Here is a 20472-nt window from a genome sequence, read left to right on the forward strand (position 1 = left end):
TACAAAACATATGGGGGGTTATTGTGAAAACAACCCTTGGACGAGTTTTATTAGTAGTAAGTACATCAGTTTCTTTTTTTATTTTACGTAAATATTTCAAGTAACTGCATACAACGACACTTTATACTAAAATCAAAATTTTATACTAAAATATAGAAATGGTACTAGCGGACGCACCGGGAATTCAGTTTTTCACAAATCCCGCAGGAACCATGGATTTTTCCGGGATAAAAAGTAGCCTATGTGTTTATCCAGACTATAATCTATCTCTACATCAAAATTCAAGTGATTCGGTTGTGTAGCCGAGGCGTGATAGAGTAACAAATATTCATACCATCAAAATCATCAGGTTTTCGCAAATCACGGGAATCGGAATCCATGGATTTTTTCGGATTAAAAAGTAGCTGTGTTAATCCAGAGTAAAATCTATTTTTATTCCAAATTTCAGCCAAATCGCTGCAGTAGATAAAGAGTAACAAACATACATCCATATAAACTTTCGCGTTTATGATATTAATAGGATAACATCTATGGTTTTGGTTGGTAGTAGCTACCAGGATAATATTCCGGTGGTGAAACCCGAAACGTCATTTGTGGTCACATCTAGATATTTATTCCTATTCATTACAGGTCACTCGATAGTAACACTATATGTTAACCACTTGAAAACATCATGCCTCCCTACTGTGTTTTACTATGAATATCGATTAGTACCGTTTTAACTGACTCTTTGGTTTAGTGATTAGCCTATGTGACTTCGGATCACGCGGTCCTGGGTTCGAAACCTGGGTTGGGCTGTGAAATATGAGCTATTCTTTCTTGGAAATTTTCAGGAAGGAGTGGGGATGTTAGTGGTGTTACACTCCCGTGCCTCGGAGAGCATGTTAAACTATCAGTCCCGGTCATTAAAAGATAGTGGTCGTTAATAAAATTCACATTATAACCCTAAACAGTCTCCGTGCCGCTGTAGTATGCGCAGTGGATTTACAAGATGGAGGTCCTGGGTTTGATCCCCAGCTAGGCTGATTGTGGTTTTCTTAATTGGTCCAAGTCTGGCTGATGGGAGGGAAAGTCGTACCGCCAAACGATTTAGCGTTCCGGTACGATGTCTTGTAAAAAGCAAACGGGGTGTGGATTTTTATCCTCTTTCTAACAAGTTAGCCCGCTTTCATCTTAGATTGCATCTTCATTTACCATTAGGTGAGATTGTAGTCAAGGGCTAACTTGTAAAGAATAAAAAAAAACTCTAACTATTACTATTAGATATCAATTTGGTCGGGACCTAAAACCACACGTACTCTTCGGAGCACGGGAGTGTGACAACCGACTTACCCGAGCCGCTTTTCAGAATTTTTTAGAAAAAAAATCTCGAAAAAACAAGCAAGTAGTATCCTAAAAGGAATTTGTCATATTCCACTAAAATAACTCCTAGATAGGAGATAGTTATTTTTGTTTTGTAACCTGTATACTATACATATGTTATGTACATTAATATATATCCACAGACAGACAGACTGTCCTTGACCACTCCATGTGTGAGACATGCGTGATACATTACCAATTTAGCGAAATGGTTTAGTCAATCAAGCAATAAAGGACTCTGTTTAAAGGGGCGCAGAGTTCAAACCAATGATACATTTCGTTAGTAGGGTTGTCACCGAATTATAAAAGTAATCTAAAGTTATCTTATAAAGAGGCAAGATTGGACTTTCTATTCCTTTGTTACGAATACACTTCGAAGCTACTGCACCAAATTTAAAAATTGTTTCATCTATGGAAAGCTACATTATCAGCGAGTAACACTAAACCATATTCCTCCGGGAATGAGTACTACGCGGGCGTAACTACGAGTGGTCGTTCGTTAAATATATCTACAAAATACATTATGAAAAATTTTGAATTGCCAAAATTGCCAAAAGATCACCCTTAGGGTTAGCCGATCGATCAGTGCGTTGTACAATGATTGTTATTAGTGTTACACATCACGCTAAACTGGTGATAAACTAAAAATAATGTCAAGTTTGACTATTTGTAAAAACTTTACCAGCGATTCGAAAGGCAGTTTTTAATGAGAAGAGCCAGCAAGAAACTCAACAGTTGCTCTTTAAAATAGTATTCTAATTTACAATAGGTAAAATTATTACAATTATTTTTATTTTTACTTCCTGTGTACCTTCACAAATAATGATGATCCAATTGGCCTTATGTATATTTAATTTTTAAATTTCGATTAAAATGTAGTTTAATGAAACTAATATTATGAAGCTGAAGAGTTTGTTTGTTTGCTTGAACGCGCTAATCTCAGGAACTACTGGTCTGATTTGAAAAATTCTTTCAGTTTTAGATAGCCGATTTATCGAGGAAGGCTAAAGGCTATATTTTATCCCCGTATTCCTGCGGGAACGGGAACCACGCGGCGTCAACTAGTAGTAAATAAAATTGTCAGACACGAAGGACTATGTTTTGTTATGACACGAGTGAAAAGTTAAATTTGCCAACCCTAGCGTATGTGCAAATTTAATTCACCAAGCAGCCTGGACTTGGTCCTTTATTTACCTATATTCTTTATTACCTGGGGATAAAGTTCAATTTGGATACAATTCTAAGAGAAACTTATTGAATGGGCAATAAACTGGTCAAGCTGCCCGACACTCCCTGAATTTTAATAGGCGTTTCTTGCTATAAAATTTTCTGTCGAATTGCGAGGGAGTGAAATAAAGTTTCGACACCTTTCGATGTATTTTTATTTAATTTTTTAATTAAAATTTGAATTTAGCTTCGCGGACTTTTTGGATATGGGTTAGAAATTTGCATCGCTCTAAGGGATCTTCCTTATCAGCCCATATTCAGCTCACTGGTTAAGTCTCCTTTCAGAATGAAAGGGGTTAGGCCAATAGTCCACCACGCAGGCTCAATGCGAAAACTCTCTGGTATGCGGGTTTCCTCACGATGTTTTCCTTCACCGTTTGAGACGTGATATTTAATTTCTTTAAATGCACACAACTGAAAAATTGGAGGTGTATGCCCCGGACCGAAATCGAACCCCACACCACACCCTCCAGAATTGAAGGCAGAGGTCATAACCACTGGGCTATTAAGGGATATCTAAATAAAGCTAATCTGAGCAAATGACAACTTCTAATATTTAAATAGACGAACATATTTTTTTCATTTAGATTATACGTACTATATAGATAGAAACTACTTACTATATAGATAGATAGAAATTTAGAATTTCAACATCTTAATGTCGGAAGTAATTTTAAAAAATATTACTTTGACAAATTTCGTTTGTATTTTAACGTAAAGCACTTATGAAATTAAGCTATTGTCGTTTTAAAAATAATGAATAGTTTTCAATTAGGCGTTAGGGTCGGACTTTGCCGGTAGGACGGTAACTAGCCACGGCCGAAGCCTCGCACCAGCCGGACCTGGACCAATTAAGAAAACCTCAATCGACCCAGCTGAGGATCGAACCCATATCACTACGCCACGGAGGCCGCCTTATATCCATCCGTTTAATTAAATGGTGTTAATAATTTTGTTTAAATAATACTAGAGCACTTGCTTTACGTAAGTCGGATTCGGATAAATTCCATTTAAGTATCAAGTTTATTGAGCATTGAACTATACTAACTTAGTTATAGATTTTGTACAAAGTGATCTATGAAAATTCAGCCAATGCAAAATGAATTTAAAAAATCATTTCACTGACATTGAGGCGATAGAGCGGAAGACTAAACAAAAACAAACACCAAAAAAAAAAAAACTAGAAGTCATCGCCAACATCCATCAATAACCTACCTTACCTACCAGAATTTCAGACGCCAATGTAATTTTACGCTAAAAAAATCCTGGTCACAGTATTTTGAACTCTACTACACTGTAATAATGAACAGTTTGAGTGCTTTTTCAGCCTATTACAAGGTGTCGAGAGGTGGCATGAAAAACAAGTCTTTGCCAAGTTTAAAAAAAACATGCTTCCGGATTCAACGTTCTTACGTAACACGTTACATTTTTACACCTTTAAAATGTCTAATGAATAGAAGCATGCGTTATTTTGCCGAAAATCATTAATAGATGGTGACTAATTGATTTGAATGTGCAATTTCGAAAAGGGCACATGTCTGAAAATTTAAAAGTCTCCAGGAATTTAAAAAAAAATCTAGGTAATTATTTTCTAAACCAGTGTATAATTTCTAAAAGTAACTATTGTAATGCATTTTGGTGTGAATTAGCCTTCGAAAATTACAATTTTTTTTAATTAATCTGAATATTTTATTAGATATTTTATATTTGTGAGATGTATGTAGCTATGTATGATATGTGCCCCTTTCAAATTGCATATTTATTTATTTTGCTATTCCCGAAATTTCTTCAAATATTAGCGACAACATCCCCAGAATTGACAGCAAATGCAATGCACGTTTCATCCCAAAACCGGAGCATCCTCAAGAGACGTTGACTCTACAAAATACCGATTCGAAGTTCTTTATAATAGAAACTCAATAGAATAGGGTAGTTGACTCTAATTTAATATAAACAATACTAATTTCGTATACTAGGTATATTTCGTATAGTAATATATCGATATTATTTATTAGAAGTTAAGGATTTCTTATAAAACTTAATTTAAAAATAATATATTTTATCAATTTTTCCAAACGTCAAAAACGTTATCGTCCATTTTGTGACGTCAGAATGTTATGATGTACTAAATGTAATGAATGTCAAATTAATATTAATAACTAACAATTTTGAGTAACAATAAACCGTTTGTTTAAGATTTAGTCATGAACCGATGAAATATAGACCATCATGGCCGACACCGTTTTGGTTCGTATTGTCAAAAAAATATTTTTATTTATTCACTTAACTATGATGTTTCTTTTCAATCTAATATAACGATATGAACGAACAATTTAATACTATTTAAAAAAGTGTCAACTACCCTATTATATTTAAGTACGATCGATGCTCAGTTACAATTAAACCTAGATTTCGTTAGATTCTTATCTCCGACTCATTTGAAATTTAACTAACCAAATAAGACTACCTACCGAAGTAAGTTTCAAGAATCTCGACAAGGTTTTCAAAACACAGATTACAAAACATTAAACAACCTTCTCATAGTCATAACTCACTGAACGTTCGCGATATTATAAAGTTACAAACATTTACAAAGAATGATCTGCGGTATTTGGTGCACGTGTGGGCATTTACTACTACCTACAGGTTTTGTTGTTTTAAGTTATATCTGCTTAAATTACTTATATCCACTTGTCGCCAAAGAGTAGAAAAAAAAGTAGGGTTGGTTGTACTCTTCTATAACGATACCTTTAGGACAGTTAAATGGACCTACCAATGCATAAGTTTAAGTAACGTGTTAAAAAAACATTTACTTAGTCGAGGTTAAAGGGTTCCTTATTGATAAAAGTGCTGAGACACCATTGGATCAGCATCCACCTTCAGAGAGGAAGTAAAACTTTAAGAAATTGTAATGATGATAACAGTTGCAAATTATAATTATAGTACTGTATGATTTTTTAAAAGAGCAACTGTTGAGTTTCTTGTCGGCTCTTCTCAGCAGAACCTGTTTTCCTTACCGATGGTAGAGTCATTACAAACAGTCAACTATGACGTTTCAAAAGTGCTTGTAAACTAAGCCTACTTGAAATTAATGAATTTTGATTTTTAACTTTTCCGCGCTCTCGTGAATTTGAATATAATTAGAAGATCCTGGATTTCCTACGCGTCTCAACAGTAATTATATAATTTTAAATTGGCTTAAACATGTTTCATCTCACAATATCATTTAGAAATAAAGTACCCAGTAATAGAACAAGTCACTCCCAATATTTTTTATAAGTAAGTTATTCCCATTGTGCTTTATTTTGTAACTTTAATTTGGAAGAAATTCACTTGGCAATTGTTAGAAATGTAACATAAGTAAGTACATTGAAGAAGGAGGGTCTCAAAAAAGGTATTTTAGGTTAATATTGTCGCGAGAATCAGTTGATCAGTCTCGCAAACTAGCGAAAACATAAACGCAATTCAGTGTAAAAAAAAATTATCAATGTACGAGAAATGTACGGAACGTGTTGTCTGCCAAAGCACCTACTTACGTAACTTCAAGCTGAGAACCCTCGACTTGTTCACAATGGCGAAGTCGCTCGCTTCGCGCAAAAACTCGACAACAATCGATCTGTGTAGTCATCGATTCACTTTGTTAACTTCGAGATAAAAATGAATAGGTGCACGAAAGAACAATATTGATTTTTACTGGAGAACGTGGTAGCACCTACTCGAATGCTGTGCGTTCTACTTGAGACTTTACGTCGCTCGCTTGTTTATCGGATTTTTTACCGAATATATCTTGGAAAGTGTTTGGCTGGTGGGAGGCTTTGGCCGTGGCTAGTTACCACCCTACCGGCAAAGACGTACCGCCAAGCGATTTAGCGCTCCGGTACGATGCCGTGTAGAAACCGAAAGGGGTGTGGATTTTCATCCTCCTCCTAACAAGTTAGCCCGCTTCCATCTTAGACTGCATCATCACTTACCATCAGGTGAGATTGTAGTCAAGGGCTAACTTGTAAAGAATAATAATAAAAAGAAAGAATTTTCATAATCTACATTCCTCTCTTTTTGCCACAAAAATACAAGACGATCTAAATTATTAGAAACTTTCGATAAGCACAACTTTTCGCTTCCGTAAGCAAATGTGTGGAATATTCATCAAAATTAATGTAATAGAAAGCATGTCACGATAGGTACTAATTTTTATTATTTTACTAAACTACAAAACCGTTAATCTTTTTTCTAAAAGATTTAATCTTTAAAGAGTTTTAGAGTTTCCTTCGAATAAAAAACCGAAATTTTTTGTAATCAAGAAATAGATTTGATATTTAAATCGTGTAAGTAAATCACATACTTATATTCTTTTCCTCTAGAAATAGCGTTAACGTAAGAATAACATTTTAAAAGTATCTGAAAGAAAAAAATCATTGTATTTGCAAGTAACAAAACGTCAGGCAATAATGCGAAACCCGATGCAGTATGTGCTGAAATCAAATATGCTATTTATAGACGACCTATGCATCCTGTTCTCGCTCACTTAAATCGGCGAATTTACATTAGCTTTTGAAAAAAATCGTTTCCCATGTCGAATGTAGTCCGTTACACCGGAAATTGACAATGAAGTTACATCGATGGGGCTAGATTGGACATATCGGGGAAATTAAAGGCCCAAAAAACGCTTTTAGCCAGAAATTCCGCTCTTAAAGTACTATCACCACTTAGATTTTAGAAGCAAACATTTTATCTTACCTTTCTTGCAGCTAAAATCCTGTAATTTGTTTATGGGAAAGGAAATGCAAAAACTTTCGATTATATTAAGATAACAATGAAATACGGATACTAAAATAGATTCATGATTAAACAACTTATTTAGGTAAAAAGCATGAAGATTCCAAATCTAAGACTATAACAATTAAACTGCTCATTTATTGGGAATATACCGCCCCAAAAAATCTCATTATAGGGCTATTACTGGGATTCTCTCTACTCTCTACATTTCTACTCATGCCACACAACACAATACTCACTTCTCATAAGCCTCCACTAATTCCTTGACATTCTTCTCAGTTTCGGCAGCGGCTTCTTTGGAGTTAGGCTTCAGTAGAGACACAACGAAGTCTGCGTGCTCCAGAAGATCGTCCTTTGTCTCTTCTAAGCTTGATACTTCGCTTTGCAGTTCCTGCACAATACATATAATTATATGATACCAATCGAAATATTTTTCAGATAGGACAGAATTTGTGTTATTTGACGTGATTATTTTTTCCTTATTTTTACTTTCTTTGTTCATTCTTTATTATGCCATAAACCAGAATACTACCTAGTTAGTAAGTAGTAACACTATCAATACCCATGGGCCTCTACCACTCGAGTGCTCAACAAAATCTTCTAACAGAAGCACTCAGACAAAATCTGTTTTTTGGGCCATAGGTAACCTAAAAAAATCTAACTCAGCATATTTTCCTTATAAAAATGAGTAAATACATAGTCCTGATTTTGATTCAAGTCATGTCAAGAAGTCATTCCTACCTGTAGAGCATGCCTGGTGTCCAAGGCGCGTCTTCTTGTAGCGGGGTTACTGTCCAGCTGTCGGAGACGGTCTCCAATGGCTGTGACAGCTGACCCGAGGCTTCTCTGCGTGTCCAGCAGCTGGCTCCAGCGCTGGAGCTGGCTGTCTGCCTCCACCGCTCGCTCAGCTAAACCTGGTGAAGTTATACTCGGGTAAATTATCATCAACTGTTTATTTCTTCTCCTCTTCTCTCTTTAGAGGGGATTCTGGTTAGCCTGCTGATAAGTCTTTGACTTTGTAACAATTAGATGTCGATGGTAATGACCAGGACCATCAGTTAAACGCCCAAGGTACGGAAGAGTTACACCACCAGCTTCTCAACTCCATCGGCCACTAACAATTACTTTAAAAAATTAAGAAACAGTATTTTATAGCGAGATCCAGGAGTAAAAATCGATCCAAAGTTAACTACTGACTGCCTGATCTGAAGTAAGATGTAAGTAAGGACCATCGTCTAAACAACACACAAGTAGCAAGCACGCTACGCCTCGATTTCTTAGCGGCAGAAATAAGAGTTTTCATTGTAGTTTCGCAGACGGTATCTGTCACAAGGACACAAAATTATAAGGAACTCTACCTTCCAAAGCTGTGCTCCAGTCAGCGACGAGGTCTCTAGTCTTCTGCTCGACTCTTTCTCCACTCGCGGCATCCGCACCGCTGCAGAGCTCCCTCGCCCTCTCCCGAACTACGTCCAGGAGCGGCTGTTGGTTCTGGCAGAAGATAAACAAAAGAGTTAAAACTAAAATTGGTTAATAAGGAAAGAACAGTTCAATATTGCCGCTGTAGTTCTAAGATGTATGCTCCAAGGGGTATATGATTTTGGCAATTCTCCCATCGCAACGAAAGAGAATCTACATGGTCTCTTCGCTTGGGGACCTATGTACTCATAGATACTCATATTATATCGTAAAGAACTAACGAGCAGACCTGCCGTATGTATCGAAACATATAAAATGTGGCACGAGTATGAGAAGGATTAGTTAAGGAACTCATTAAAGTAACTTATAGATTTGTGATTCTTACAGCGTCTCCAATCTAAAACCAAGAAAGATCATACGGAAAGTTCTGAATGGTATATTTAAGTAGCATGGCAACACATACAGGAAACAGCAGTATTTAATCTTCGAAAGTGTACTAGAAAGTACAAGTGCTATAAAAAAGATTAGACTATACTATTATAGAGATGTAAACGGTATTCGTATCAAGTTGTTTACAATGTTATCAGGGAATGCGACGCGTGATAAGGTTTTGATAGCGCTAACATTTTGCAGAGTCGTTTGGGCAATTTGTAAATTTATCTTGCGAATGAAAATTATCATTTTGATGATAATTTAGGATAAGATTCAAATATAAGCAAGACAAAATAATATAGAAATCAAAATTAGTTAGGATTTAAAGACAACGTTTTGGACAGTAAGCTACTGTCTCTTGTTTTCCTCGTCCTTGTTATTATGGTACGTACTTTACCGCTTTATAATCTATACTAATATTATAAAGCTGAAGAGTTTGTTTGTTTGATTGAACGCGCTAATCTCAGGAACTACTGGTCCGATTTGAAAAATTCTTTCAGTGTTAGATAGCCCATTTATCGAGGAAGGCTATAGGCTATTTTATCCCCGTATTCCTACGGGAACGGGAACCACGTGGGTAAAACCGCGCGGTGTCAGCTAGTATAATATAAGTTAAAAACTTATTACTTTCGCCGTTTATTATTACGGTGCGAGATAATTTATTTCATTCATTCGAAATTAACGAATGGAGAGGCGGAATTCTGCGAAAACATCAAACTGAACCGTATATAAACTGTACAGTTTATTTCATCGACATTTTAGGCAAGGAAAACGGCTCGGAGCATCATCGACAGTGACCTTGGACGTTGTATGCTTAACTCATTGCGGCTATTTATAGTAACCGGTCAGTTTTGTTGTTTGAGCTGAACTTGACATCAATGTAAATGTTTATCCTGACCTTTCAGTTCGATTCACGGGTGCTTTTACAACTACTAACATTAAGGTAACTTATGGTTGCTAAGCGACACACCAAAAGATTGAATACGATAGACAACGGCTGATCCATTCAAACAACGTCGTATACCTATTTACAGATCGTTTAAATTATTTTTACACGTTTTACATTAGCTTCACTTGTAACCATTTATGTAAGAAAATCTTGGAATCTTAATTTGACCCACTTCTCGGTCTTCGATTAAGACGAAATTTTGCACACGCTTTGAGTTCTGATGACAATACATAACTAGCTAAAAAACGTCATTACAAATCCAAAATGGCGGCCTCCCCAAGATGGCGGCTGTTTGAAATCCACGCCCATGATATGGATATCATATGAAAGTTTTTGCTGTCAGGAATATGTTTTTTAGTTACTTAAACTATTTAAAGTTATTATTTGATCAATGAGCTGGGTGATAGTCGTAATAAATTCCGATACAAACGAGTTTTCTCAAGCGAAAAATATCTTTCTTGAACATCAAAAACTTCTTATTTTTCTTTTACCATTAACATAACGCAAATTGAATGCTAATCAATTAATAGCACAATAAAAAAAACAGCCAAGTGTATAACCATGCCCACGGATAGTGTGTTCCGTAGTTTAAGTCAATATTACTCGATAACGTTTAAACTTTATAGCTTGCTTTTCTGTGACTGCGCAACCCTAAATCCATATCATACAGAGAATAATAAAAGTCTATTTAAATTAATTTCCTGCTCTATTGTGCAAATACCAGTTTACGCCTAATTAATGGTTTACTGATCGAGGCGGAATGGATCCTAAACAGGTTATAAATATTATAACAATGCAGCGTTGCGTGCTTCCAATGAGAATATTTTCTATTGACAAGTTCAAAGTTACTTCTTATCTACTCATCTGCTAAAAATTATAGGTTTACAACTGACCTAAATAGTAGCCTACTATCTTTAGAGTTCCGAACGTACCGTATTTATGTTCTATCCGTCTATCCAATTTTGTAAAAGCAAAAATTAGAAAAACATATCACACAATCTCACTTAATCTGATGCTTCCTGGAAAAAAAACCCATAAAAAACTGCTAAAGAGATTTTCGGGATTTGCCGTTTGTCTATAGGGCCTGTCTATGTCTGTATCAGCAAATTTTGATACAGGGCCCCTCTAAGGCAAGGAAGTACTACTACCAAGGCAAGGCCAAGGCAAGTACCACTACTGTGTACTAGTGCCACTGTATCTATCTTACTTCACGCTTTCTGTATCGTCATCAACCCATATTCGGCTCACTGCTGAGCTCGAGTCTCCTCTCAGAATGAGAGGGGTTAGGCCAATAGTCCACCACGCTGGCCCAATGCGGATTGGCAGACTTCACACACGCAGATAATTAAGATAATTCTCTGGTATGCAGGTTTCCTCACGATGTTTTCCTTCACCGTTTGAGACACGTGATATTTAATTTCTTAAAATGCACACAACTGAAAAGTTGGAGGTGCACGCCCCGGACCGGATTCGAACCCACACCCTCCGGAATCGGAGGCAGAGGTCATATCCACTGGGCTATCACTGCGCTTTCTGTATGCTTATGTTTTAATTTTCACCAATTTTTTACCTAAAGTCAAAATTTTTTGTAATTTCAAATTTTTTAACATTTGTAAGCCATTTGAAAATGAGGAAATAATTGTTTTGTAATTATAACGAGTCTACTAAAACAATACCTAACAACATTAAAAATTTAATTAGGTAGAGCCGCTGGTAGAGCTCTCGTCACGGTTTGCGCTTTGCGTGATTTGAACATAATTATTTATTTGAAATTAATTCGTACAATCTTACTTTCAAAGATTTTTTAAATATCAAATATTATGTCCATCATATTTATAACTATTTAGAGTCAAATATTATTATGAGTCAGGTGAGCAAGGGTTGAATTTCCCTCGTCAATAAATAATTTAGCCCTTGAAATGGGCGATGTAATGCAATAACTCTAAAGCCAACAGTTGTTTTTATCAATTTATTGAATTTTTTTGTGTTTACGATATTAATAGTGTAAAAAGATAAAGCCTAAAGATATGAAGGAAATTAAAAAATATATACTAATTTCATGCCATAATAACTTCGACCCTTAACTGTTTAAGGACTCAGAACTAATCTGAGTCAATCTAGAATTAGTTCCTACTCACTGGAATATATCACTCACTTATAGAACCAACTTAGGTGTATCGCTAAGTTTGATGGAAAATTGGAATCCTAAAACTTAAAAAAATACACCAAATTGTATATTTTTTTCATCATAGAGAACATGAAAATTTCTTTACAAAATACCGAAATTCTAATGAAATAGAACTAATAAAGAACTCGCATAAATAATTGCATAACCATTGCACTCTGCATCGGTAGAAAAGTTTCGACCGGCGTCCAATTGTAAACAAATCAGCCGGCAAACACAATACACATTACCACGTGCACTCACCTTCCTTTTGCGCGGAATTTTCGACACTTTTGCTTACAAAATAAAAAAAAAACAATTAATATAATATAGAATACAAAACTAGGTGGTAACGTGAATGCACTTGCACAATAAGAAATCAGAAAATAAAAGGTAATGTTTTCCGCTGTGCGTTCTCATTGCTCTGTGTGCTGGCTACAACTGACGGGCCTTGACTCACTGTTGCATGACATCATCACGCCGTTAAGGGGAGTTAACTCGAGTATTGTGTTGTGCAATTATTGTCCCGACCCTACTTTGTGTCGGTTTTACTTTCGCACACAACACTAACGCATAAAAAATATATTTGAGGCAACATTTTTATAATGAAAAAGCCATTCGGGTCTTTTAAATTTTTTTGCAGAATAATTTCGTAAGCATCTGCCAAAGTCAAAGAAGCTAAGCCAGAAGTCCCCAGCCAGGTCCCTAGTTATAGGAGAAGTACAGGACTAGTTTCCCGCTTGCTTCAAATACTTGTAGGCCTCAATTACCTACTTAAAAATGTCAACCAGTTTCTGGACTATAACACCTCGCAAAAGTTCCAAACTATTATTTTAAATAAGCAGAAATGCTTAAATTTTGGCTAGTAAATTTTGAGCTAGTAATTTTTGAGTTAATTTTGATTTTTAGTTGATTTTGGCTAGTAAGGTTGATTTGATTGAATTAAAAGTCAATGAATACAATATTACTATTTGTACAACTTATTGATTGGAAAGCTGGGAGGCTTCGGCTGTGGCTACCGACAAAGACGTACCGCCAAGCCGGTGTCGTGTAGAAACCAAAAGGAGTGTGGATTTCATCCTACTCTTAACAAAATAGCCCGCTTCCATCATAGATTGCGTCATCACTTACCATCAGGTGGGATTGTAGCTAGTCAAGGGCTAATTTGTCGAGAATAAAAAAAACTATCGTTATCAAATAATCGTTTTATGTGATATTGATGATATATTTTATGTATAATTGAACTATTTGTCGAATGTGTAGATTTGTTAGATTTTTTGGAAAATTGGAAAGTAGGTAGATAACTTATTGCCTATACGTATATCATTATCACGTCATTTAATGATAAGAAAAATATTAATCTTGAAGTTATTGCTTAGTTGCAATGTCATTTAGTACCTACTACCTACATATTAGTAAATTCTTCTAAATGTTATTAAAAACTATTTAGTTCTTTCTCATAATAAAAATGACTATTTAACCGTGATCTACTTAGCTGTTGTATTATGCGACTTAGAGCAACAAGTATGATGGAATAATGCTAAAAACCAATTGCATTTATTTTAATAAATGGCAACACTGGAGTTCAAAGAGGTAATATACACACGCGAGGTTAGTGAGGACTTAAATTGAGTATATTTTTCCCGGGACTCCCCGAATCGTATCTGCATAACGTTTCACGTCATAACATTTAAGGAGCAGACATCTCAATATTATGCTCTTTACTATTTATAATCACTTATTGAGACCACTTCAATGGAACCTATTCGTTCGTTCTGGGTTGGCAGTTTTTAAGAATCGTTTGTACTGAACTCGTTTTAAAAAGAGTTCTTTAGGTAAAAACTAGTAATAAAACTGGAAAATTTGGCAAGTTCATTAATTGAAATGCGTGTTTAAATATATTAGTTACAACCAGTCAGATGTATTGACCTAAAAAATTATTAATAAATAAATTGGTATAATTAGGTAATCAATTATAACGAATTGAATTTAAGTACCTATTCATTAAAGATGTTTTATACAAATTTATTAAATTCTAAACTGTTTTACATTAACTTTTATTACACTTATTTTGAACATTTTGTAAACCTGCTGAAAAGACCGAAAATAAATTACCGACCAAAAGACAAAACCCATTTGCTGAATATCAATCTATAAATACCAGTAAAAATATAAAAATAATTTACTGGAAATACACTTATCTATACTAATATGTTATAGAGGTAAAATTTGTAGGAGTAATATCAGAATCTACTGAAACGATTTCGAAAATTCTTTTACCACTAGAAAGCCACGTTGTTTGTGAGTGTCATAAGCTATATTTTATCCCTGTATTCTCACGGGAACGGTAACTACGCGTGTAAAACTGCGGGGCGTCGGCTAATACCAATTATATCTAGAAAGCTTCACGGCTAGATCAGACTCAACACCAAAAGGTCATACGGTCAATCTTCGCCCGTTGGACTATTGTACCCACTCTTAACTCTCACTCTTCACAACTAATTGATGGAAATGCAATTAACTATTGGATGGTCAAAAAAAATATTGCTAATATTCTTTAAAGCGAAAAATACACAATTTTGTTAGAGACACCCTGTTCCTATATCACCCCCTTAACAGAATAGGACGCAGAGTGAATTCATTATGACTGATAAATCAATTTGGTGCTCCTATACGACACGCCATAATGTCACATGTTAGGGCTCTGAAATATGTACCTAGAGCTCTTTGGGGCAATTTATTTATGCTTGTGAATTAAGTCCAGAGTTAAATTCCAGACTCAGGTATGGTCTGGATTGTGTTTAATGAGATTATTTCATATTATGAAATCACAAAACATAATATGATATTGATATATCTACAGATTGTCAGGGTTAGTGGTCAAATCTTTGATACTATTTCAAGTGAATTTCCTACACGAAGGGCACTGGTGCTTAATGGAAACAAGCATTTCCTTCTTCTTAAATGCCCCTTCTAGGTATCAAAGATCGGCGATCATTTAAACAATCTGTATCTTGATACTAAAACAATTTATTGTAATGCCGATTCTCTAGAAACTATCAGTAATATAAACAGTTGAGATTGAAGTATTCAGCTACTTTTATTAATGATATATTTTCTTAGCTTAGCCAAACTGACATCTTACAAAGGAAATATATATCTCTCTCGTATACGAGATTGATACCTACGTACTACTAAAATAAATAATATTTTAAAGCTTCAGTGGATATGGGTACCCATTGGTCAGTTTTCGCCTTAAATGTATAACAATGGAACACAGAAGGTTCAGTGACTTCGTTCAATGTGAAACCAATAAAAATAAGTAAAACGACATCAAATTGACGGGCGGCACTTTGCAACAAAGTATTGAATACAACACGGACACGTTCTTATAATTAGGTACTTATATTGTTTAAGAAAATTTATATGCATATATAATACGTATGAAAGATGGAAATTAGTTTATGGACTATCGGTTGAATATAAAATAACTAATAAATTAATCATAAGCACTATATCTATGAGACGTGATAGCCCAGTGGATATGACCTCTGCCTCCAATTCCGGAGGGTGTGGGTTCGAATCCGATCCGGGGCATGCACCTCCGACTTTTCAGTTGTGTGCATTTTAAGAAATTAAATATCACGTGTCTCTAACGTTGAACGAAAACATCGTGAGGAAACTTGCACGCCAAAGAATTTCTTAATTCTCTGCGTGTGTGAAGTCTGCCAATCCGCATTGGGCCAGCGTGGTGGACTATTGGCCTAACCCCTCTTATTCTGGGAGGAGACTCGAGCTCAGCAGTGAGCTGTATATGGGTTGATAACGACGACTACGACGACTATATCTACCTATGACAGTCCTACTTCATAAATGGAAATTGACTTAATTTATTCATTATTTTTTATGTTTTCTAATACTTTGTAGAAAGTTTTTAAATAAAGGAAATCACGCAGGCTCAATATCTGAATGGATCTAGGAGAAATTTAGGTAGACTATAGTTTGATATAGCACATGGCGACTATTTATTTCATAATCCCACAGAAATGAGCTTAGAACGCGAGTAGAGGCTAATAAATAAAAATGCTTACCTCTAAGTCTTTCTGGGCGTGATCCAACTTCTCGGCGTACATGCGGAGGGAGTCCACTGACATCACAGGTTCTCGTACTATATCGTTTTTGTTTAAAATTGCTTTAATTTTCTCCACAAGTTGGCAGAAATCTTTCCATATTTCCCAGTCTTGTTCCAATTGCGCCTGTCGTGATTTCGCAGAATTGAGTGTATTTTTCAATAGTTGGTTATGTTTCTGATGCTCTTTTGATAATTCTTCTTGTTCTGAAGCTGTAAGTGATGGCCAAATTTTGTCAACGATGTCCTGCATTCGTTTTCCAACTAAGTCTTTCATTTCTGGTTCAGATGTATTGAAGAATGTCTTATGTTCTTCCAAATCAGCCTCGATGTTTTCAAAATCGGTTCCATTTTTACCCATGCCTAGTCGTATTCCCGCTTCGTTTACCCAGATGTTCAGTTTCTCGACCATCTGTTGATACTGTTGCCTATATTTCTTATTATCTTGCAGATGTTTTTCTCTATTTCCTAATTCAGTAGGCAGAGATGTTTTGAGAGAATTACCCTCTGATACCATTTCTAGTAGTGTACCGGGAACACCATCGTCATGTTTAATAACGTCCATTATCTTTGTTAATTTTTCCAAGTAAGATTGAACGTTCTTAGCAAGTGTAGCGTGCTCAATAAGTTTTTTGTCTACGCTAGCAACATCTCTGTTTAAAAGAGGCCGTGAGTGTACTGCGGCTTCATTGTCATGTAGCCACTGAAGTATTCCAGAAATATCTGCTGCAAGTTTCTTGTGTTCAGCTGCAGCTCTTTCATGCTCTTGGCGCTTAGCTTCAACAGTTCTTCTTAATGTCAATAATTGTTGCTTCAGAGATTGCAGTAGCTCAGTGATGTTATTCCTGTCAATAACAGTGCCCTCTGCAGCGATCTGTTGCCCTTTATCAGTTGCCGTTGCAAGTAACGCTTCGCAACCTTGGATTTTGGCAATAATATCGTCATAACGCTTTATTTTATCTTCCAAAGAGTCATTTGATTTTTCGATTTCTGAAGTAAGATCTGTGTATTTAGAAATGAAATCTTCAATTTCTCTAACGAGAGCAAAGAATTGCTCACGCAGTAGTAGAAGCAGTTTTAATTTAGAAATTTGGTCCTCGATTGTTATCATTAATTCATCTTGCTTAGATAAAATGTCTTGTAGATCATGGAGATTGCCACCTTGTAATTCATTGAGCATAGCCTTATTTTTCTTTAGATCATCTAAAATAGATTCATAGGCTTGGATTATAGGCAAAACATCTTCAACTTTACTACCTATTGGTTTGTTTAATGCTTTAAGTTTATTTTGGATTTCATTTAAGAATTCTAATGCAGCAGCTATCTTTGCAACTGCATCTTTATATTCTTTGATATGTTTTAATAAAATATTCTTTTTATCGTTGATGACAGCTTTTATTCTAGCAAATCTATCAGATAGTACGTTAATTTGTTCCTTAAGTTGCAACTTATTGGAGTCTGATAAAGTATCCATAATATCTTTAGATTTGTCTTTAATTTTGATTATATTCTTTTCCACTTCATCAGCTTCTTTGCTAAGTTTTTCAAACTTGGTTAATTGTTCCTCTAAAAGTTGCAGAGATGTTGTGCGTAATTCTGGAGTAGCAGCCACTTCGGCTTCATTCAACCAACTCTGAATCTTTGCAACGTCAGCTTCAAACTCAGTTCTACCTTGCAATAGTTTGTTTAATGCAGCAAGTTTTTCATCTATATCTATTTTAGCAGACGTGTATGATTTGTTAAGGTCATCTAACATAGACTGTAGTTTAGCTCTGTTTTCAGTTGAACAGTCTTTAGAAACAGCATTGCCTTGACGCATGACCTCCGTAAGAGAATCATTATGGAAATCAGATAGTTCAGTCTGATGTTTTTTATGTATGGCAATTTCCTTTTCTACTTTAACTGCTTCTAGAGGAATAGGACCACCTAGTTTTTTAATTTCAGCAAGCTTATCTTTAAGCCATTTCTTAGCTTTTTCAATATCATTCTCCAATTTTTTCCTTAATTCAGAACAGCCACCTAATCTTTCAATTTCTTGTTTGATAAGTGACGCAAGTTGCTTTTGTTTAGATGCTAATTCTGAAAGTTCTGATTCTAATTGCATTTGCTCAGACGGTTCCAGTTCAGATTGGATATTGCTTACTTTCTTTTCCAACGAATCGATAACAGTCTTTTTACTATCGGTCTCTTTAAGTAAATTGGCTATCTTCTTTTGTCTTTCCTTTACTGATTTACTATCATACCCCAGAGGTTCAGGATGTACAATGTTGTCAATTTCTTTTTGCATCCATTCATTTTGAGCAGCGACTTCACTTTTTGTTCCGTCAATGGCTTTATATGTTATTTCAAGCATTTGAAGCTTACGCTGAATGCGCTTAGCGATATCGTTGTATCTTCTCTCAACGGATTTCATCTGAAATAATAACAATATATTAGTCATAATTCAATGATATTACAAATAAGAATTCGAATCATTTACAATTCTTAAATTTACTTGCCTGTTCCTCTACTTGCTGTGATTCTAGATTGCTGACAATGTTAATAACTTGACTCCCAACAGTTTTGATGTTGTCTACTTTTTCTTTACCTGACTGACCAAACTCCGCTGATAACTCTTTCAGTGCATTCATTTTTTGCGGGCAAGGTAAGCCAGATCCTTTGTCAGCCAAACACATTTTTTTCAAAACTGAATCAAACCAATCATGAATTTCTTGACATTTAAACCTGAAATTATCGATGATGGCTTGGTTGCCCTTTTCCCTTTCTATTGCTTTAAGTATTGTCTGTTCTAGTTCATTTAGATCTTCTTCAAGGTTCATCTCATCTTCTAGGCCTAAAATATGTGTTATTTAATAAGTAGGTATATTACTAAAGATAAAGAACATATGAAATATTATTTTGTTAGAAGTGTAAAATTTAAGAATGTTTTAAGGATAAACTTGAAATTACCATCAGTTGGTATCTCCGTGAGTAGCCTATTCCTCTTTTCAGCCAGAGACGCAAGAGCGTCATTCATAGCCGCCATGTCTTGTTTGGCAGCTTCTGGGCGCAGTTTTGATGGATTCGAGAGCCAATCATGTGCTAAGGCACTGTGTACGTTGATCCATTCTTGGATTTCTACCACTTGCTTCATGGCTTCTTCCATTCCACTTACTGCGTCTCGTAAGGTTTCAAGGTGGCTTTGTACCTAAGAGAGTAGGATTAAGATAAATTTATATTTATTTATTTCATTATTTGTTGGCACCATTAAATAAACAGTGCATTGTACTTGTTGAGTTAAATTGAATGGCTAGGAAGTGAAAAACATTTACAGCAAATTATTGATGTATCCAGAACTTAATTGATAATTGTGCCAAATCTTATTTACAAACTGAAGTGGTGAAACAAAGTGAGTCATCATTTATGTGTAAAGTATTACTTATAAAGCGAAGCCTTACCCTTTTCTCAAAAGCCACGAATTTCTGGCTGAACTCAGGTGCTTCGAGAGACTTAATTATGGTGTCAAGTCTCGCGCTGCCTACCTCGCTTACATGTTTCTACAACAAACCATGCATCACACAAGTGCGGGTTAGTGGGCAGTGCAATTAGTGTCAAAGGTAGGAGAATGCGAAAGCTTGATAGTAGATGGAAATTTTTATAACATCTGTTATATAGGTTATTTAATAGAACAAGTATGTCTAGATAAGCTTTTTAAATATTTTGTCAATTTCCATCTACGGCAAAGTTTCGAAACGCTCCCACGCACCATCAAAACATTTCGTGAATAGTGATCATTGTGTTAGTCAATATTATAAACGCTGTAACCAGAAAATGTCTAACACGTTTCTGTGCTAATTCGTCTATGTACATTTCTTATAAAATCTTCCTAACAGGGATGTGTGTTATGTGTATGGCGAAGTATGCATGGATAACGCTATCAATGAAATCGATTAATTGTCGTAGCCAAGCAGTGATAGAGACGAAAACAAAGTAATTATTACGATCTTTGTTAATGCTACTAATTATAGACGCAAA

General features: G+C 35.4%; 1 protein-coding gene across 3 annotated transcripts in view; it reads right to left on the bottom strand.

The window, feature by feature from the left end:
* The window catches only part of LOC112043184 (muscle-specific protein 300 kDa), a 140247-nt gene that overhangs the window by 90886 nt on the left and 28889 nt on the right, over positions 1-20472 (bottom strand). For 2 of the 3 annotated variants that reach the window (XM_052883332.1, XM_052883331.1), the window contains 7 exons: positions 19896-19994; positions 19408-19645; positions 18957-19291; positions 16421-18871; positions 8724-8856; positions 8107-8279; positions 7605-7756 (listed from right to left, as the gene is read on the bottom strand). In XM_052883332.1, the coding sequence (XP_052739292.1) occupies positions 7605-7756; positions 8107-8279; positions 8724-8856; positions 16421-18871; positions 18957-19291; positions 19408-19645; positions 19896-19994 (3581 nt within the window). The remainder of the gene's footprint in view (positions 1-7604; positions 7757-8106; positions 8280-8723; positions 8857-16420; positions 18872-18956; positions 19292-19407; positions 19646-19895; positions 19995-20472) is intronic. The other variant, XM_052883333.1, reaches the window with a different exon arrangement.

This window comes from Bicyclus anynana, chromosome 9 (assembly GCF_947172395.1).
Source record: "Bicyclus anynana chromosome 9, ilBicAnyn1.1, whole genome shotgun sequence".
Taxonomy (NCBI): domain Eukaryota; kingdom Metazoa; phylum Arthropoda; class Insecta; order Lepidoptera; family Nymphalidae; genus Bicyclus; species Bicyclus anynana.